The 21700-nt window shown below is 44.4% G+C and overlaps 1 protein-coding gene across 1 annotated transcript in view; it reads right to left on the bottom strand.

Annotated features, from left to right (window-relative positions):
- Positions 1 to 9787: 9787 nt before the first annotated feature.
- LOC120800225 (transcriptional activator Myb-like) overlaps positions 9788 to 21700 on the bottom strand; it is a 12129-nt gene continuing 216 nt past the window's right edge. The window contains exons 1-15 of the mRNA XM_040146155.1: positions 21652 to 21700; positions 18700 to 18767; positions 17068 to 17139; positions 16248 to 16343; positions 15778 to 15998; positions 15306 to 15495; positions 15022 to 15201; positions 14422 to 14550; positions 13304 to 13414; positions 13087 to 13226; positions 12593 to 12689; positions 12086 to 12175; positions 11035 to 11262; positions 10776 to 10887; positions 9788 to 9995 (exon numbers count right to left, since the gene is read on the bottom strand). The exon at positions 21652 to 21700 is cut by the window's right edge and continues 216 nt beyond it. Coding sequence (XP_040002089.1) covers positions 10798 to 10887; positions 11035 to 11262; positions 12086 to 12175; positions 12593 to 12689; positions 13087 to 13226; positions 13304 to 13414; positions 14422 to 14550; positions 15022 to 15201; positions 15306 to 15495; positions 15778 to 15998; positions 16248 to 16343; positions 17068 to 17139; positions 18700 to 18767; positions 21652 to 21700 — 1761 coding nt within the window. The 3' untranslated portion in view covers positions 9788 to 9995; positions 10776 to 10797. The remainder of the gene's footprint in view (positions 9996 to 10775; positions 10888 to 11034; positions 11263 to 12085; positions 12176 to 12592; positions 12690 to 13086; positions 13227 to 13303; positions 13415 to 14421; positions 14551 to 15021; positions 15202 to 15305; positions 15496 to 15777; positions 15999 to 16247; positions 16344 to 17067; positions 17140 to 18699; positions 18768 to 21651) is intronic.

The following is a 21700-nucleotide window of genomic DNA, read 5'->3' as shown; positions in this document are numbered from 1 at the left end:
AAAACTGATCTGACGAGTCTGGATTTTTTTTGAATTTTTGCAGCACCAGAGCATTGGTCCTACTTTTGGGGACAAATTTCAGACTAAAGACCAGTTAAGTGGGGGCAGCTTGTCCAATTGGGGACAAGAGCCTTGTCCCCAATTGGGAAAACGTGCGACCTAGATCAACGTGTTTGTGTGTGTTTCTGAGAACAGCCGTTCTCTCGTTGTTTTAATCCAGTTTAACTTGATCCAGGAACGGTCGTTATATAAACCTGATCTGAGTGTGTTTAACTGGTTTAACCTCGAGAGCAGAAAACGATCTAAACACAGAGCTCACCTGTTCGTCTGTTTGACACACGACTCACCGGAGTCACAGCTGAAATCGAGTTTCATGAAAACCTGAACAGAGACTCTGCGGCGTCAGCTTGAATCTCTTCACGTCGTCGTCTCTGTGATTCACCCTCGTTATTTCTCAGTAATCACACAAACATTTGCTTTTTCCCGCTTCGTCGTCTGTTTTACAACAAACATTAACATGTAAAAATGAAAAATATTTCGTGGTTTCAAATGTGACAATTTGCTGCTTTTCCTCGTACAATGACAATAAACTGAGGTTTGAACTGTCCGGATAAAACGTGACGTCCGAAGACGTGGACGATGGAAATCTCTCACTATTTTCTAACATTTAACAAACCGATAAAATCAGCGAATCATTAGTTGCAGTTACGTGTAAAACAGTTAAAAAACTAGAAAATGCACTCGGGAGCGCGCAGACCTCCACCAAGGCCGATGGCAAACCACATACACCGGAGAAAAAAAATTCAAATTCATGATCTCTAAGGGTCTGGATCCGCACCGAAATGTAAAGGGTTCGTCCCTGGTCCACGTCCCGGCCCTCCACCAAGTTCGGTGCAAATCGGTTCTGTAGTTTTTGTGTGACCCCACTGACAAAGCAACACCGGTGGAAAAAGAACCTCCTTGGTGGAGGCTATGACCTATTGACTCCTACAGCAGATGTTCTGTGTAACACTCACACATCTGTCTGCAGCGAGTACTTTTACTTTAATACTTTACGGACATTTTCCTGATTATACTTTAGTACTTTTACTGGAGCAACATTTTCAATGCGGGACTTTTCGTGTTGCTTTTACTTCAGGGAAGGATCTGATCTGTTCTGAGGATCATCCTGAATCTTCTAATCTTTACATGAGAACTCGGTACTCATGGGTCGGACCACACCCACCTCCGAACATGGCGTCGATTCTGATCTCAACTGCACACCTGTAAAGTTTCGTGACCGTATCTTACACAGTTGCGACGGTGATAAAAATATGTCCGCCAACGGGCGGATGGGCCCTCCTCTGTGGTAGTTGGCGCTACGGTAGGTGTCTCCAGGTGTTACCATGAGGACACAGACACACACACACACACACACACACGCTGTCGCTGGTAAAAACCCCCCAACACACAAAGCTGTGGTGTATTCTGCATCATGTCCTGCTCTGAGTGGCTGGTTGTAGCTGTCACACTCTGAGAGCATGTCACCGCCGAATCGAACTGAAATAAACCACAGAAAAACCAAGTAAACGTGTTGATCCAGCAGATGTAAAACAGAACTAGTTGCTTCCTGTACTTCTGTTTTGAATCGCTCTGAGTTTTCAGCTTTGTCCCAGTGTTTTGAGTCGGACTCGTCAAACCGCACAGACCCGGCCTCGCCAGTTCGTCCGAGCCTGTTCATGAGGAGGCGAGCGTCAGCGAGGTCTGACCATTAACGTGATCTGCATCCACGACACCTCCACGTTTCACTCTCACGGTGCCAAAGGGGAAAAAGGAAGAGCTGAACGCTGCAGAGCTCCAGTGTCAGAAACGAGCAGAAAGAGAACGAGTCCTGCGGAGTCCATCTTCACCCTCAGCTGTCGGTTAGTCGGGAACAGCCAGCTACAGCTGAGTCGGTCTGGTCAACGGTCCCGGGGTAAATCCTCCTCCGCGACGGTTCTGAGGATCAGGTCGTGTTCAAACCGTTTCAGAGACGCGTTGAATCAACTCTGTGATCGTTTTTCAGGCTGTTGAACTGCGTTGGGATGTGTCTGTTGATTAGCCTGTGCTCACTGGGTGGACAAAATAACAGGAACACCTGTTAGGATATGTCAGTGGCAATGGGGTGAACAACAGAAACATTTCAGCTGCACGGACGCCATCCCCCAACAGGATCCAGGTGGAGCAGCACAAACTGAGCGTTGGAGCTGAATGAGGGAGGATCCATTAGACTGGGTCAGTTGGAGCTGGGTGGACCCGATAAGCTGGAGACAGAGCGAACGTTGGGGTGATGAAATCTGCCACGATGAACTGCATTAGTTTGCCTTAGTTACACCAGAGATTTTCATTTCACATCTAAACCCGTCACCGTGGACGGCGGCAGAATGGACCGGTCGTAAAATCCATTTGTCCCTCGGAGAAAGTCACAGGTCTGAACGTCTGGTTCTCGGACGAGTCCCCGAGTCCCGGTCAAGACTCGAGTCTGTCTGGATTTTTTTCGAGCGTGAATCGTCCTGAACCGCCGCTCTGACACACCTGATGTCCTCTGTGTGTGTGTGTGTGTGTGTGTCGGTCTTACAGAGACACACACACTCAGCAGGATTAGTGACTGCAGGTATTTAAGCTCTGAGTTTGTGTGTGTGTGTGTGTGTGAGAGAGAGCAGCATGCAGCAGATCTACAGACACACTGATGAACAGTTTGAGATTTATACCACCGTCTTCTCCCCACAAGGTGAGTGAGTCCAGTTCTCGGACACATTTTAGAGGCACAGGATCTTTTAATGATCATTTACGGTGGTTTTAAAGCGCAGCCCTTCATTTTTACCTTAAAAGCACCTTCGTTTTTCAGTTCTGGCACAAATTCAGCGTTTCACCCCAAACTGGGCATAATTCATGGATAAAGTAAATAAAGTAATGTAACTGTAATTTATGAAGGTAAATTCAGTGGATCAGATGCAAAATTTTTACCCTTTGAATTGACCAAACCATGAAAACCATCTCTGAAACTTCACCTTAACTGCAACATGAAGGGATGGTGTTTGGTTTTAAAGGGCAAAAACTGGGTTTATAATCCATTAAATGTACCTTTAATAAATTACTTTATTCAGTATTCCCTTAAAATCTGATCAAAAGTCCTTGAAATCATAATTAATGGAAATTTAAGATTAAAAATGAAGGGATTCTCTCTACAAACCAGAGACATGAGGTGTGTTTCCATCCACCTGTTTTTATTTCCATTTTCACTGTGCATAAAGAAAAACCTGAGTGAAGATGACTGAAGTAAAAAAGAAAAAGTCTAAATACCTGTAAAAAGTGTTTCCTTGTGTCTGTGGTGAAACAAAGTGAAATGTCAGCTCCCGGTGATTCAGTGATTCCAGTGCTGAATAGAAACACATTCACATCGTGCAGCTCAAACTGTTTTTTCTCAGCGGGACGTGAACCGTCGACCCCGCTGAGCTCATGTTCACGTTGTTTGTGTCGTGTCTCTGTCAGTCTGCAGGTCCAGGACGAGGACCAGACATGTGGAGGCAGAAAAGGTAAAGTCAGGAACTGAAACTTGATGACTGTCAGTCACAGAGAGGAAAACTGATCTGAGAACATCTGAAGTGTTTAAATTCAGGTTATTATAGGTCACAGGTGAAAAGACTGAAGCAATAAATCCTGAACCTCTGAGTCGCCACTCAGTCCTGAAACCCCTCACACAGCTTCAAGGGATTCTGGTTTACATCAGGGCTCTGAAATATTCTCAGCTGCTAATTAATGAGGTTTTAATTGACTCTTATTCACTACTGAGATATTGAACAGCTTTACCAGGTTTGGACAAATTAACAGAAATTATTACGTTAATACATTACAATGTATTGAGGGGTTTTTAGAAGGTTTTCAGCAGAGATGAAAAGGTTTTTAAAGGTAAAAGCCGTTCCAGTTTAACGACATATTATTATTGGGTCCTTAATTTAGTCCTTAAAAGAACCTTCACTTTTAAATTAAGGTACAAATCCAGGGATTCACCTCAAACTGGGAAAAATTGTTGATAAATGAATGGATTATAATGTAACAAGACCAGGTCCAAACCCAGTATATGGTTGGACCCCCCTTCATCTGTTGGCTTCCCTCCTACTGTCTGTGCTCACGTATACAGTAATTTAATTCAGCTGAAATCCCAATAAATCTGTTCTCATTTACATGTTTTTGTTTCTGTTGTCAGACGACAGAACAATGAAACAGTGAAACAGTGACTGAAACGTGGCCCATTAAGACGACATACTAACCAGCAGTCACTTCCAGGCTCTTTCCAAGCTGCTGCTAAACTCCTGGTTTTATAACCACGACGTCGTCTGACAGAATCACCAGACACATGAGTTAAAGACAACGGCTGAGCTGAGATTTCAGGTGTGATTACCTGTAAAATGATCAGTCAGAGAGAAAGTTAGAAGCTCATCCCCGTCTGTGTCAGCTGACTTGTGGTCAGTTGAGTGAGACTCATAGAGACGTGTTACCTGAGGAGGGAAACTGGCGACTCTCTTCTACAGAAGGAACCTAAGGTTTGTCTAGAAAGCCGTGGATTTATCGCTCGGTGCTTTTGTGAAGAAAAGTCGCTCAAAGGGTCTGAAAAGTCGGTAAATCTGGCGACAAAGGTGCTCAGTTGGCAACGCCGCCTGTAAACGATCCCTGAGGACTCAATAGAAATTGTTTGCGGCAATTCACTTTGAAAGAGCATTGACCAATGAGGAAACTCCAACACTCAGTCAGTCAGGGACAATTGCGATTCTTGTGGTCCAGTCAGTAAGGCAGCAGGAAAGCCGCCCTGAATTTTCATGTCAATTGTTGCATCATATGTGGTGACGCTGTTCACACCTGGCAGTGCCATGCGTCTCCACACGCGTCTCCAGTGACCACCTGCCATCGGATCTCGCCTCCCGCTCTATGCGCAAATAAACACGTAGCTCGTTTCTGTTTGCAGAGACCCTAAATGTTGTTTTTAACCAGCGGGAGTCAGCGGTGCACATCCTGTGCCTAGTCTGCCAGAAGTTAAAAGAAGAAGAAGAAGAGGAGCTCAAAACGATACAGACTGTCTATTCCTGACAAGCCAAATAGCCCACGATGTTTGATGCAGTAGAAATGTCTGTGTGCTTTTCAAAATGTTCAGACGTCGTGTACAAAGCCAGTTTACGCGTTTTCGACGACTTGCATTTGTTTGTGACTGACTACGTTCCTCTGCTTACACAGAGGACGTCAGGGGAATCGGCGGTTCTTCAATGCGGCCCCGGACGCATTAGCGTTCACACTTGTAAAAGAATGTGGTCCGAGCGATCGGATTTCAACGCATCCTGGACGCGTCTCGGCTGCATTCACACCTGTACTCAGAGCTGTCCGCCTGTGATCGGATCAGCCGGGACGCGTGTTAATGCCAGGTCCTCTGTGGTTGTGTTTCTGTGCGTGGTCCAGGTGTCCCCCGGGCCCCTGGCCCTGTAGACCTGTACAGTAACATATCCATGCTAGCAGCCTTTGGCCCCCCAGGAGGAAACAGCTGGGGGGTTGAAGTGAACATTAGTTCTGAGAACGCTGCTGATCGACGTCTCCTTTAAATTTAGTTTGGGTTATTCTGTGTGTGTGAGAGTGAACCGGTCGCCTGTGTGTCACCTTTAATCTGCTTTAAATAGCAGCTGCTCAGCTCAACAGGCTGTAAATACACAGAAGTCAGAGGTCACACTGATGTAACACTGATTACCACACAGATAACACACACACACACACACACACACACACAGGTCTAATTAGCCAATTAGCAGCAGCTTCCTGTGATGCAGGTTGGATGAGGAAACAGTTTCAGTTTTTATCCATTTTAATGACACAAACTGAATCTGGTTTTGTCTCTTTTTCTTCAAAACAATTTTAACTTATTTTATACACGAAAAGGAAAAACATCAGCTTGTGAGAACAAAGCAGTTTCATGTTTCCGTGTCCTGTTGACTGATTCCAGGTAACGGTGAAGATCTTTATGAACCTCACAGACCTTCGAGCTACCTACAGCTACTTCTTAATTTTCTCCTTTAACAGACCATCTTTCAAAGGTCATTTTTATTTTCAGGCCAAATGCAGGGTTCATCTGGAATTTGTGGTTAATTAATTATGTTACATTACGGGTGTTTTTTCAATGAATTATCTGCACAGTATTGGGAGTTTTAAGGGGAAAAAATAAAAACTTAAATAGTACCAAATAGCTGAAAGCTATTCCTGAATTTCCACCTAAATTAAAATCACTAAAGGTACAAATTTAGGGGATGGCTTTAATGTTTCCATTCAGTTTAAGGGATTTTTAGGGGTTAAAAATCCCTTAAACTGAATGGAAACATTAAAGCCATCCCCTAAACTCTGCAGATAACGAAATAAAAATCCTTAATATATTATAGTCAATTAATGTATCTAAATAGCAGATTATTAGAAAAATTAAGGTCCTTTTCTTAAGTATAAATGAATTTATTTCACTCATTAAAATCCCCTCCATCCGTCCCAGTCCACGAGTGTTTCCGTTCATTTGTCCTGGTAAAGCTGTTCAATATCTGAGTAGTGAATAAGAGTCAATTAAAACCTGATTAATTAGCAGCTGAGAATATTTCAGAGCCCTGACGTGAACCAGAATCCCTTCACCTCAATAAAACCTTCAACTCATCATTCATGGATTTGTCAAACATTTCACATTCATGTGGAAACTAAGGGAAAGTCACGACGCCCTTAAAATCTACTCCATCTTCTGATTAAGGCCTTTTCACATTAAGGGCTTTTTAAGGGCTTCGGTTTTTCAAAGTAAAGGACAAACGAAGGATCTCTGGCCGGTCCAGGTTCAGGTGCTGGTGTGTTTTCTGGGGGGATTAAGCGCTGTTGAGCAGAATGACCTCAGTACTGATCCTCTAGGAGGCGTGGTCATGAGCAGTTCCGAACTGTGATTGGCAGGTTGTGGTGGCGGTGATGAAGTACAAGTCCCGCTGGCCGAAGGAGCTGGACCTGAACCAGGGAGACCTGATCCAGGTTCTGTTTAAGGAGGATGAGGCCTGGTGGTTCGGACGGTTGTCAAACGGAGATGAAGGTTACTTCCCTGTAGCCTGCGTGGAGCCACTACAGGTAACGACACTCACCTGGACCGCTGGGTTTACTGCCCCTAAACCAGAACCACCAGTTAAACCCAGTTAAACATCTGAGGTCCGGATTGGTCCTGGTTCACAGTTGTCCCGGTTGTTCTTGCAGGAAATAGCTGAACAGAAATCAACTCAGCAGCTGATTGGCCGACAGCCAGCAGTGACGTAATATTTCTTTGTGTTGCAGGGTGGTAATTCGTCCAGAGCCGCGCCCACGCTGGTCAGGAGGGGGTCGGTGCCGGTCGTTGCGACACCCACAGGCGCCCCCTGTGGCTGCACCAGGTAACTACAGCGGACACGTGGCAGCTACGATTTTTTACGTGATTACCACTAAAGATTTGTACATTTTTTCAGGCGCCTCTGTCATTTTTCTTGTATTCTGTGTCCTGGCAGCTCCACACTTTGTTAAGTCGACAAAATTACACATCAGACTTAAAGCTGAGTTTGTGCTGGAAAAGGAAACCCTGTATGAGGAGAAAGAGCAGTTTAAAGAGGGACAAACAAAGACAAACATGGAAAAAGAGAAAGTTGGCAAAATAACCACAAAAATCAGTAAAGTAAAAAATCAGAGCAGGTATCTTGTCATTAACCGTTTCTCCTTTGCTGTGAATGTTAGTATTTATATAAAGTGGTTTGATGATTTTCTAGGTCACTGAACGTTTTTTGAAACAGATTCTGTCACGTTCTGATACGCCGAGCCGAATTCTTTAATGAATTCTTTGATACACAAAAAGTGCAAATCTCAAAACTATGTGCAGGGCTCATTATGGAGTAGTTACATGATCTTGAAGTTACTCTGGCTTTTCGTGGGGATAGTGCTTTGCTTGTACCGGATCTTCACAGTTTATGAAACACTTTTATTATTTTTAGGAGGTTGCACTGTTGCTAGAACAACGAGAATGTGTTTCAGTTTACCCGAGTGTAATGACACAAACGTTTGAATTGAACTGAATCTCCGAGGCAGCGGATTCCCAGGTGTCGGTAAAAACAGAGCTCGTTACTTACGTACTTATTCTTTCCTCTCCTCCTGCAGCGGTCGCAGTACTCCGAAGCTGCTGAGGAAAAACAGCATCCGGCGGCCGCTGGGACTCGACGGGCCGTCGGCAGTGGCAGGGGGGTCGGCAGGTCCTCCTCCCGGCTCCCCCAGCCTCCTTCACCGAGTCCTGGCCAAGTCCAGGAGGAAGAGCTGCCCCCACCTTGCCCACCCTCCTCTGGACACCGGCTCCGTCAACACCGCCTTCCAGCTGGACTAGAGTCAAAACAACCAATCTGCAACAAGTCAGCCCCCTCAGAAAAACCATGAAGAATTTTAGTTCCAAATTGATTTCCATGTATTTTTTAATTATGCACCCGACGTCCCAGTGGAGACGACACCTTCTTGTGGGGGAGTCTGATCTCAGGTTTCACCAACAGATCACCAAGGACAGGTCCACGTTGCTGAGGTGAAGTTCCTCGACATTTCCAAGTCCCTGAGATCAGATTCCGGTCTCAAGTGCTGGGTACTTGAGACAAAGTCATGCCCAAGGTGCTGAGCTCCTCTTTGAGTCTCCCAGGTCCTGTTGACTTCACCCAGGTTGTCTCCCGAGTTACGAGGGTCAAGTCCCAGTGGAGTCTCAAGTGCCTCAGTCCCTGAGTCTGAGTCAGCAGGTTGAGCTTAAGGACGAGTCAGTTTAGTCATACCCGGGTTTCTGATCTGAAACAAAAACCCTCAGGTTTTTAAATTGTGTAGCTGCTGACATTTGGACCATTTTGGTCCCAAAATAAAGAAAAGTTCATCAGATTCTGTGTAAACGTCTACAGCACGTCACACAGGAGTGAGACGCATCTTTGAACAGTTGTATAATGACTATACCCAGTGATGTGAGTCCAGAGTATGATCGTTAACTCATTCACAGTAAAAACACAGACATATGCAGTCACTGACATTTATTGCACATCACATCTAGGAACAGAAATCAGAAAATAAGATCCAAAAAATAAAGTAATGTTCCACCAATTCTCCTGAGATGTTTTAAACAACGTTACTAAAGTGCTACAATCGGTTTTTCACGCAGAGTAATATTTTGTTTTTGTGCAGATTCACAGGTTTTATGTGCAAAACAACCGAAATAGAAGAATACAGTTAAACATAAAACAATAAAATGAATTCATATGCAGTGAAAAGATACTGTGACAGGCTACATAAAATATTTAAGAGAATATTCTGAAAATCTTTAGCAGACGTTTGGTTCTGATCCAAAGTGCAAAAGTTAGTTTTAAATATAAAGTGTCTTTGTGTTAAAAACAAAATTATTTGAGTATATTGAGTTAATCCAGCAGCCAGATTTCAATAAATAAATACTTCATAAATACATACGTGTTGAAACAAACATACAGTTAGTTTAAAGTGTAACATCTACAAGGTAAATCTGACATCTTCAGTAAAACTCCAACTAATAGCACATTAAAAATGTGTCAAGTTATAAAAATATTGGTATTTTTTCATGTTTTTAAAATACAGTTTTAATAAAAGTATGATCAAATAAAATCATTAAAATGTGTGAGGATGCTTTCTGTTAACTGCCAAATCAATCAATCAATAAAGCATCAGTTCCAGCGACCACCTGTGGTGAATACAAACTGATGGAGACTGTGCAGTGAAGAATAAAATCTGATTAAATGTAAAATCATTAAAATACTTACTCATGATTCACAGGCAGACTCAACAGACTGAAGACTGAAAATGATAAAAACAGACTGACTCGGCGTCAGGTTTCTTTCTCAGGTCAGTGTGGTCTGAAGCGCCGCTGCTGCTGCTGCTGATGATGGTGATGATGATGATGATGATAAAAGCAGGTTTCTCTGCAAACAGAAAAGAAAAATGCTTTTCTTCAACCACTTCATGAATCATTCCAGTTTTTACAGCTCTGACCTGCTGTTTTTACAGCTATCACAGAGGGAATCTGCTGCTCTCAGTTTAACCTCCAGATGAAGTGCTTTGGATAATCTGATTACAAATCATTCACACCGGGGATGATGGGACACGCCGCCCCCCTGCCACTACAATTCCAGTTGTCTTCACTGAACTCCAGCTGTTCCGAGTCCAGATGAGAGAAGAGCGGACCGTCCGATCACAGCAATAATGCTGCGTTCATGTCATTCAGCGTTTTTTACTTGTCAACAGTGTCAACATCCAGGTCAGGATTCCTACTGAAGACACTGGAATAAGTCAGAAGAGTCTGAAAACCTGTTGTTCAGAGTAATTAAAGTGTTAGTTCAGTGCCTGAACCCTCACGAGGCACAAACATGAGAATCTTTCACATCACCAGATGCAGCAGCAGCAGCAGCAAGTTCTTAGTGGCTTCTTCTGCCCTGGGTTTTGCTTTTCAGGTACTGCTGCACGGTACTACTGTGTCCTCCTGCATGCTCCTCATGCGAACAATATCATTTCACCTTTCTCCAAGCACAGCAGGATTTCCTCAAGCTTTTAAAGTAGACCAGAAATAGAGACCACCTCTGCTAACACATCATAAAATCATTACACTTATCAAACAACCCTCAGGGCCAAAGAGCAGAAGCCCCGAGTGTGGCGGTCACCTCTAAAATATCCCGCATTCAGTGATGAAAATAAGGCCGACTCACCGCCTGGTGCTGGTGATGAGGATCAGGGCTCCACGTAGAGTCGGGCCTGCTCTGTCAAACTCATCTGATCGTCTGTTCGTCCAAATATCACCACCTGTAACTCACCGCTCAGCTGTTGACACGACGCAGACACAAACAAACGTCGGACTTTTATTCAGCAAAGTCCATCTACTGACGAGGAACCTGAGCAGCATCGTGTCAGCAAAGACGATCGCATCCATTTATAAAGGTTCAGGTCTCAGAGTGTGTAGGTTTTTACCTCGAAGGGGTTCAGTCTGTATGCCGGACATTGAGAGTGCAGGTAACCAACCGGCTGCGGACACCACCACACCTCCACCTGTCCATCCAACGGGAAACAGCCAAGGACAGAGCTGGACTCCTCCTGAACCTGCTGCTGGACCGAGCTGGACTCTCCCTGGCCCTGTGAAACAGCGCTGGACTCTGCCTGGACCTGCAGAATGGAGCTCAGCAGACTCTCCCCCTGGACCTGGAGGACAGAAGTGGACAGGTGACACATGACCAGTCTGATAACTCAGACGCCACAGATCACTTCAACATTCGCACTGGTGTCCCTGTGGGGCCAGCTGGAGGTTTTTCTGGACCTCCACCTCCTCCTGATGTGGATTTTGTACGGTGAAAGCCAAACAGCTGTGGCCTCTGCAGAAAAAAAAAGTGAAATCGCCCTTTTTCCGTCTTTTGACAAATACAATAGAGGTTTCACAAATCAGAAACGAGATCAGAACCATTCACCGGAAGTAGGCTGCGGACCCCCTTCACTACGGGAAACAACAAGAACCCCTGAGCTGAAAATGGCCAGTTTTGACGAAGACAATGGTCGTCCAATCACAGTCGACACACGTCTTTACCGTTTTATGTGGTGTGTTCTGTCGCTGCATCCTGGGTTAAGCGCCTCCCAAGACAAGCGAGATCGGGTCAAAGAAATAGAAACAAGCCAGAGCGTTTTTTTCCCCTCTAGCGGAACGATAATGGAGCAGCCAGGCCATTCTCCAGCGCTGACACGGGGAGGGGAGACGGGTCTGGCTGAGACTAATCTGGACCAGGTTTGACAACTCTAAGTACAACAGTTTTAGACCTAGACCTGGTCTTAGGTGGTAACAGCTAAATCACCCTTGTTGTGTTTTTACTAGCACAATAAAAGCTTCACAGGTCTGAGACAGATCCGGGACACTCTGACAAAGACCTGGTTTAATCATCCAGAGGTAGAGATTTTCTGAGAGCAGAGCCATAATGTAAATGTGTGTGTGTGTGTGTGTGTGTGTGTGTGTGTGTGTTTTGTTGGTGTGTCAGACCTCAGAGCTGCTGCTGGACTGTTGACTGTCTGGATCAACACTCCGCTCCTCCCACGTCAGATTCACCTTCCTGCTCGCACAAACTGAAACCTGAGCCAGAGACAAACACTGGACGGTGGGACCAGAAAATAACTGAGGTCTGCAGCCGCACGGCCCCAAGATCCAAATCTTCATCCTAAAATCTTACAGCTACTCATGTTTTATTTATAGCAACGTAACTTTCCTGTAAGGCGCAGTTGTGGAGCTTTGTATACTCTAAAACATTTTTCAAAGAGAACTGAAGCTTTCTGCTCTGTTGTTGTAGATGAAAAAACCCCCTCAACCCTGCATGTGGAGGGAGGACAGTTTAACAAACACAAATCCACAGAGAGTTGGAGAAAATGAACCAAAATCAACCTGAACTCCACCACTGGGAGGTGAGTCAACACAGTCTGAAAAGATTTTGACTTCAGAACGGGATGATAATCAGCTGATAATCAGCTGATGATGAGCAGTGTCTCCTCTCACCTCGTCCTGACTGCTGTTATGGATCTTCAGCGGTGTTGGGGTTTGAGGATCCGACATCCACAACGCTCTGATCTTCTCTCTGATCTCTGTCGGGGTCCTGAACACAACAACTCGCTTCAGTTCAGGGCTGCGACTAACAGTCATTTTTAATGAATCTGCGGATTATTTTATCAATTCATCGAATAATCCTTTAGAAATAACAAAATGTGTAGAACCTGAAGATATTCTGTTTAGAATAACGGACAAAAGAAAAGCAGCGAGCAGTTGCCATTTTCTGACTGACTGTTTCAGTTGTTTTAGCTAATTTAGCAGACCAGATTTTTATCTAGTGATGCAGCCTGTAATCTAGAAGTACAGCTAAGTCTCAAACAGAAGGAGGCGATTAGAGAAAGAGAAGATTACACCGAAGAAAAAGACATCGAGACATCTTCCTGTTTTCCACACACAGTTTTCTCCCTTCGGTGAAGGTGTCGTCCTGTGACCCCCCGACCTACTGGGTGGCAAAGTTGTTGCTGTAGTGCAGACAGGAGTCGTCCTGGTTGGTGTCGTTGGAGTGTTTGAGGGCACAGACGGGGGTGGAGGTGAGAGCCGGACGCTGTAACTTCAGATCCTCAACACCACACAGACTGAAGAACTGAACACAGACAGTTTCAGACCAGGGCCACCATCAGAGCAGCAGCAACGTTTCCGTCTCCAGAATCTGGTCTTTACCTCGGAGGGTGAGAAGCTCAGAGCTCCCACCAGGCCGGTTCTGCTGCAGGACGAGTCCACGAAGGAGGCTCCATCCTCACTGTTCATCAGCTGCTCCTTCATACCTGCAACCTACAGACACAAACAGACTGGACTCAGGTTCAGTTTCACAGAAAGTCACATGAGTTACCAGAAAACTGCTTCTTGTATTTCTACACAGATTGTGACAAAGTCCAGACTAACGTTTTGTAACTGGTTTGGTGATGACGCTTTACATAATAATCCTCCAGTCCCAGTGACAGTAGCTTGGAAGACTTTGGAATACTGAGTGATAGTTTGTGATGTATTCTAATTTCAGTCACAAAAACACAGCGTGTCAAGACTTGTCCTCTGTTCTCTGTCTCTTCCAGTCTCTCTGGTTGACTCCAGTTTACTTTGGCAGTGAGTGCGACCTTTGGTCCCGCTGTATCTGAAGTGTGCACCAGGATTTGGATTGAGGAGAGAGAAGAAGCCAAAGTTATATTAAAAAATTAAAGTCGTTTGCTGGTTCTGGACCTTTTGAATTATTTAAAAACAGGAAAAAATAATTGAGAAATTCCTGAATTAATTGACAGAAAATTAATCTGCAACTGTGTTGCTGATCAATTTATCATGAATTACTATCACTATATTCATCATGAAGACTGGTTTCAGCTTCTCCGCTCTGCTGCTTTTCTTTGTCATTTATGACAGTAAACTAAATATGTTTTGAGTTCTGAACAGGAAAAAACAAGCAAAATGAACACGTCCCCTCAGGCTCTGGGAGACTGTGAAGGACGTTTATGTTTATGGAACAAACAAGGAGCTGATTAATCAAGAAAATAATCTTTCAGCAAAACTGATAATGTTAGTTGAACTCAGTGAGCCGCTGGCAGAATCAGACTTGTTATCATCTCAGAGCAAAACAAAATATTTAAAAAAAAAAAAAAAAAAAAATACTTGTCCAACGTCCACCTTTAAAAGTCTGAGGGGACAGAAAGTGGACATTAGACAGGATTTTACTAGACAGGTTAAAACATAAAAAACGGTCCTTTATGTCAGACTCATTGACTGATCTCGGCCGATGTATGTTTTTATAAATGAGACGTCTGTTGTCTTACGTAGGTCCTGCTCAGATCAACGACCGACGGGTCGGCGTCCTCTCTGTACAGGCAGGTGGGGAGTGATGAGGTCACTTCCTTTGGGCTGCGGTTCCAGGTCTCTACGTTCTGTGATGAAGTCTGGTTCAACTAATTCAGAGAGGAAACTGGTTTAAGAACAAAGAAAACAGAAGCACTAAAGAATTCGTAAATGCCTTCTTGCTTACGGTAGGAGGTGACCGGCGAATGAAAAGAAGATAATCCATTAAATAAAAGGATCCATACAAAATATTTAGTGATCCCTATTCTGATACCTTTCAACAATCAAATGCATCATGAACATTTTTCTAAATTGAACTTCTCCAGCTATTGAAATTTGCATAGCCAAAAAAAGGCCACATGGTATTGGAAAAAGGAAAAAAACTCAGAATGCTGTAGGGGAACTTAACGGGGGTTTAAATTCAAACAGGTCTTTTCTCTTCTTTTATAACTACGCATTAAAGTAATACAGCCTGATAGACGATGCCGAGGGTTCTAAAAACTCCACAAAAGGCGAATAAAATTCCCTTCCAACATAAGCCTCAGGTACGTCCCAACAAATGAAATAAACGGCTGTTGTACCGCTTCCATCAGCTCCGTGGGTGCTGTCAGCTCGCATGCGCTCAGAGAGGAGTCGTAACCCGAGGAGGAGGCGGGGACACAGGTGGAGCACCGTTGGGCGTGGCTACGATGGCGTCGGCACATGCTCGGTTCGCTTGAGGTGCAGCTGGACTCGTCCTTCACAGTGGACAGACTGTCTGCCTGCGGGAGGACGGATCATCATCGTCATCGTCATCATTCCATATATATTCTCTTTTTCATTATGGGGGGATGATGATGATGATGGATGGTGGGAGGACAGTGACCTCAGCGGGAACGTTGGCTGTGCTGGGGGGGCCGCAGGTCCTGAATGAGGAGCTGGAGGAGCTGAAGGAGGAGTTGAAAGTGTTGGAGGTGAAGGAGGAGTTGTGGAGGTGTAGGACCTGCAGGTATCCCTCCTTCTCCACCTTCCTCTTAAGGGTGGAGTTCCAGTGGTTTTTGATGGAGTTGTCCGTCCTGAGAACAAAACACAGCAACATCAGAGTGTCCTACCTGCCTGGACACCTGGACGTCTTCTCTGCTCCCAGTTATTTCACGGAGCCAGTGTCAGTCTGTCCAACACTCTGGTCCAGAGACGTCTAGTTAGGATCATAAGTCATCCGGTTTCCTTTTTTTTGCTCGTTGCACAGAAGACGACAACATGGTCTCTCCTCCGGAGCAACCTCAGGGCAAACCCCAGACTGGTATCAGACCACGCAGCCTGACTGACTGCGGCAAAAACTCAGGCGGTATACGTACCTGCCGGGAAGCAGTTTGGAGATGTCGGCCCAGCGATTTCCCAGCAGTCTGTGGGCCTGACAGATGATGCGGTCCTCCTCCAGCGTCCAGCCGCTCTTCTTCACCGTCGGGTTCAGGTGGTTGTGCCAGCGCTCGCGGCACTGCTTCCCGTTACGACTGAGCAGGTGTTTGGCGATGAGCGACCAGCGCTTCACGCCGTACCTATGGACCAGCTCGGTCACCTGCACAGGAAGTGACATCCCAACATAATATTACCGCTTATAAAAGAGTTGTGGTAAACAGCTGCGTACAGCAGACACAGAGTGACAAGACCATCCCACTGGAGGCCAGTTTGAGTCCACCTCATGAGTTAGAACCAACAAGTCAACTCCAGTTTGGTGGTCTCAGCTGACCTGTGTCCATTTTAGCCGGAACGCTGGTGATATTCGGTCAGAACTGTGACATTTACAGTTTACATTGTGAGTCTTTACCCTCTCGTCCTCCTTCTGAGTCCAGGGACCTTTAACCAGCTCTGGATTCTTTATCTGCTGCCACCTCTGCTGACAGTCCACGACTGACCTCTGACCCTGAGACAGAGACAGAGACAGACAGTGAAGACGCCCTCTGCACATTCTCTCATTCTCTAAACATGATACACAACACTTCACTCACTGAGAGCCAGTGTGTTTCGGTCATTTCCAGATTCTATTTCCAGGTTTTTCCGCTGATGTGCTGCATTCATGTTCTGTCAGATCTGACAGTAAATATCAGCTTCCTCTCAGCCTGGTAATTGTGATCACATGTTAAACACACAGCAGTGTTTCCTAACTCTGACGTTTCCCTCTGATCTTCTGCTTTAGTCAGACAGAAAACTTCAGCAACATATTTCATTCCAAGCTTTTTGAATTTTGTTCTTTTTGAACTGGAGGCAGGCCAATCAGCTGTCGGTGGTTTATTTAGTGTTATTATTAATTTGTTTGCACTTTAGGATATATTGTGACCGTCAGTGTCAATAGGTTAAACCTATTAACTATATTTATCCATTATATGCATTTATTAAGAATTTTAATCAACTGTGTTTTATACTTCTTGCAATGTTTATTGCTTTCATTTGACCAATCTTGCATTAATGTTTGATCTTGTGCGTTTTGTGCTCCACGTGATAATGCATTGAGAGTCTGTTTAATATGTTTTGCTACCACCTTGTTTTATGTCGCGTGTGTTGCCGCTCTCGGTCCAGGACACGCTCACTCACCTGCAACACTTGCTGCACTTTGTGTCTCCATGTTTTTGTGAAATGAAAGTACTCACTTTGAAATGAAGAGAAACTGAAGGCCAGCTGTTTGATCCAAACTCGTTCACCAGTCTTTGCAGTTTCTCATCCTGAGGAGGAAAATCATCATTACCAGCGTCATCATCATCATCAGTCGGAGCTGCAGTTTCAGGATCTCAGCACCAAAAATACGCTGATTTCCAATGACGTTAAATATCTCAGTGATTCAGGAGTTGTGCCTCCAGTCATCAGTGTATCTCTGCCCACAGTCTGTATGTTGTGTCTCTGTCATTTCACTCAGAGCTTTCTTCATTTTTAAACACACAAGGGAACAGAAAATTTCAAAACCTAAAATACAAACACGCAGCTGTGAGCAATGACATTATCTTTTTTCGTAACTGTTCAACTATTCAGATTGGGGTTATTGATCCGTATATCTTGGATTGCAGAAATTTAAATGAAACCTACTGTTTGTTATTTTTTGATATTTTCAGTAATGTCCTGTTTTCATTGACTGAAAATAATAAATGGGCAGAGATCTGGTTTTGCAACGATACTAAAATTATGACTTTGATACGAAACCAGCCTGATACCTCTTGGTGTGTGACAGCTGTGTGAGACATGTTTGTGAAAGCTGTATGTTACAGCTGTGGGACAGGTGTGTGACAGGTGTGTGTGACAGCTGTGTGACAGCTGTGTGACAGTTGTTTGACAGCTGTGTGACATCTGTGTGTGACAGCTGTGTGACAGCTGTGTGCTACAGCTTTGTTTGACAGGTGTGTGTGACGGTGTGTGACAGGTGTGTGAAAGCTGTATGTTACAGCTGTGTGACAGGTGTGTGTGTGTGTGTGTGTGTGTGTGACAGGTGTGTGACAGTTGTATGTTACAGCTGTGTGTGACAGGCGTGTGTGACAGCTGTGTGTGATGGTATGTGACAGGTGTGTGACAGGTGTGTGACAGCTGTGTGTTACAGCTGTGTGTGACAGGTGTGTGTGACAGCTGTGTGTGACAGCTGTGTGTGACAGCTGTGTGTGACAGGTGTTTGTGACAGCTGTGTGCTACAGCTTTCTGTGACAGGTGTGTGTTACAGCTGTGTGTGACAGATGTTTGTCAGGTGTGTGTTACAGCTGTTTGACAGGTATGTCTGTGTGTGTGACAGCTGTGTGAAAGCTGTGACAGCTGTGTGACAGTTGTGTGCTACAGCTGTCTGTGTCAGGTGTGTGTGACATCTGTGTGTGAAAGCTGTGTGTTACAGCTGTTTGACAGGTATGTCTGTGTGTGTGACAGCTGTGTATGACAGCTGTGGCAGCTGTGTGACAGTTGTGTGCTACAGCTGTGTGTGACAGGTGTTTGTCAGGTGTGTTTGACAGCTGGGTGTGACAGATGTGTGAAAGCTGTGTGTTACAGCTGTTTGACAGGTGAGTGTTACAGCTGTGTGACAGGTATGTGTGTGTGTGTGTGTGTGTTTGACAGGTGTGTGACAACTGTGTAACAAGTGTGCGTGACAGATGTGTGTTACAGCTGTGTGTCACAGCTGTGTGTGATAGATTTGACTGATAGGTGTGTGACTGTTGTGTGACAGGTGTGTTTGACAGCTGTGTGACAGCTGTGTATGTCAGCTGTGTGTGACAGGTTTGTGACAGATGTGTGGTGTGTACTTCAGCTCTCACCAGGACCTGCGGCTTCTGCTGCTCATCACTGCTACTCATATGAACACCAACACACTGAACTGCTGCTGCTGCAGGAAACACAAAACACAAACACACTCTTTGACTTGAGTGTTGCTGCAACATACAATTTATTATATTCCAGAGTTTGTGCAGATTCGCCAAGTTAATCTTAAGACCTTTAGAGACATTTTAACAGCATATACAAAACAAACGATGCCTGTCTCACCATCATACTGGTCAAAGTATGAAAGATACCAATAAAAATCAGTACGGATGATAAAGCCTACAATTATTTATCAACTGAATGGATTCATTGACATTTGTATCGCATTTTTGTCACTCCTTCCCTGCTGTATATAACAATAATTCCTAATAATATCATTAATTGATCATTAAACAGGACATGGACCTGGATAAGCTGCGGAAAACGGATAGATGAATGGATGGATGGATTAACCAATTAAAAAATAACTTCCAGCCAGTTGTTACTCAAATCAGGTATAAAAAACATTGTATAAGTCATGTTACTGTCTACAGAAGGCTAGTGAAAATATTTAACCCTTTTTAATACCTTTTAAGGTTTTTAATTGAGGAAATTGAAATCAGTGCTTTTAAAGATTTATCAAGACCTGTACACATCCTGTATAGTTAATGATTTTGAATTCATAGCAAGGTTGGCGTTTAATTTATTCATTCACAAAAACATGGAAACTACAGAGCCCATGTTCATCAACCAACGCTGATAACAAAAACAGAAAGTGGCTCATTTATCTGCAGATTAACCAATAACGAAAAGACCTGTTAGTTTTGGCTCTAATTTTCTGTAGCAGAAATATTTATCATCTGTTTTCCTACCTTGTCAAAAAATTTTGCAACCCCTCGGATTTAACTTGCAACCCTCTGTAGGGGTCCGGACCGCAGGTTGGGAACCACCGTTCTAAACCCTAATGATAACCCAGTAAAGAGCCAGATACAACAGGAGTTAATATACCAACCAGTTTTCACGTTAATGGTGGTGGTACATGCCCACATCTTTCACTTAAGTAAAAGTAGAAATACCACAACTTAAAAATACTTTGTCGTAAGTAAAATTACTGTATTCAAAACCTTACTTAGGTAAAAATATGTTAAAAGAATAAAAGTACTCATTATACAGTAGAGCTAAATTACTGTTTTTATATATTTTCTCATGATCTAATTACAATACCTTGTGTTTTATGAGCTCATTGTGGGTTTTTAAAATCTTCATCTGCAAAGTATCTGCAGCTGTCAGATAAATGTCGTGCAGAAGTATAAAGCAGCATAAAATGAAAGTACTTTACAAAAGTACTTGGGTACTCGAATAAATGTTCTGAGTTGCTTTCCGCCGTTGCAGGCTAACCTATACTCCACCTTAGTATAACCATAATCATTCAGAAAATACTTTCCTATAATGTCAGCAGACTTTTGAGGAAAAAAAACCCTCTGAAAACTAATTAAACTATTAAAAAACCCTGATGTTTAGTCCGTTTAGTTAAAAACTACGAACAGTTCGTAGTTCACAGTGACGGTTAAGCTAGCTGGCGTTAGCTGGGGCTAGCCGCCGAGAGCCGGTCCGCCACGGGCCATTAACGCGGTTGAAAGCGTGACAAACACGGATCAGGCCGGGACTTTAGTCCGGTTAACAGTTGTAGCATCCGTGCCGGTACTTTACCGGCCGTGTGGGTTAAACAGCAGGTGTCGGTGAACTTACCGGCGGCGGTTGGAGGAGAACCGGCTCGCGACGGTTCGGTTGGAAGCGCGCAGACTCGGCTCTGATTGGACAGGTCCGCGGTGACGTCACTCGCGCTGGCGTCTTTTTCGCATCCCGATGATTCCTGGATTTTTGTAAATGAAATCAACTCTCTTCCTTGTTCTTTTCGGGTCGTCCTCTGGTTCCTTCGGGACGGACAACTTTGAGCTGAACCTGTAGCTGTTTTAAATCCAGACTCAACTGAACCGACGCTGTGAGCAGCTGCCGTCTCTGTCCATTCGCTCCAACTGTCCCGCCTCATAAAGGGAATCTGACTGGACACCTGACGAGCAGAATGATTTTTGTATGGAACAAATCCTGCTTCTTTTTGATCAAACTTTCTACTGTCTGCTTGATTATGGTGATACTGCGTATATGCAGCCCCCCCCCCCAAAAAAAGCTTCTTGACTCCACGTATCACGGTTTATCTCATTGTGTCTTGTATGGAAAGGTGACAGAAGGGAGCTGCATTGCGTGCTGTTTATCTATAAACCGCTCTCTGGTCTCATGTAAACGCCACCTCACCACGTTCAAGCGGAGCCTGGGAGAACTGGGTTCGGGGACTGTGCCCCTGATGTAACGAGCTGCAGAAAAGTCTGGAACTGAAATCTCTGGTTCTCCCTCCGGGATTTTAAAACGCTCTAGTATTCATCTAGATTTCAATCTGCACTTCTCAGTATTTGACTTAATATAAAACTAAAACTAAGCTGGACTGTCAGGAGATGCAAACCAGGCAAATGTTTGGGGCCCACATAGGGGAAAAGGGGCCCCCCATGCCCCCTCTTACTGACAACTATAAACCCCCTTAAACCTGCCATAAAGGCACCGTACAGTCCCCCACTGCTGCCCCAAAAGATCTGATCGATTTTCGACCAAGATCGATTTTGGAGGGCGACGAGTGAAAACAAATACGATCGGATGGAGACCACCGAGTTTAAAGAGGAGAACCTCAAATGAGGAAAAGTGGTTGCAGTGTATCTGGTGGGGATCCCGAGTTTGTAACCGAGACTCCGTTAAAAACATAAAATCTAAATTAGCAAATCAAAAAAACAATTTCAAATAAAAGTTTTACTGGTAAGAGACCTCACACTAAAAAGAGCCATCTGAAGAGTGATTGGGCTGGAGGCAATCGTAGCTGTGAAGCATCGGCTGCTGGTGGGCCGGAGGTTCAAGGTATGTACTGAAGACCTGATCAAAGGTGGACAGGTCGGCCTCCTCTGTACAGGAGTC

This window comes from Xiphias gladius, chromosome 15 (genome assembly GCF_016859285.1).
Source record: "Xiphias gladius isolate SHS-SW01 ecotype Sanya breed wild chromosome 15, ASM1685928v1, whole genome shotgun sequence".
In the NCBI taxonomy this organism is placed as follows: domain Eukaryota; kingdom Metazoa; phylum Chordata; class Actinopteri; order Istiophoriformes; family Xiphiidae; genus Xiphias; species Xiphias gladius.
This window is presented reverse-complemented; position numbering and strand designations above follow the sequence as displayed.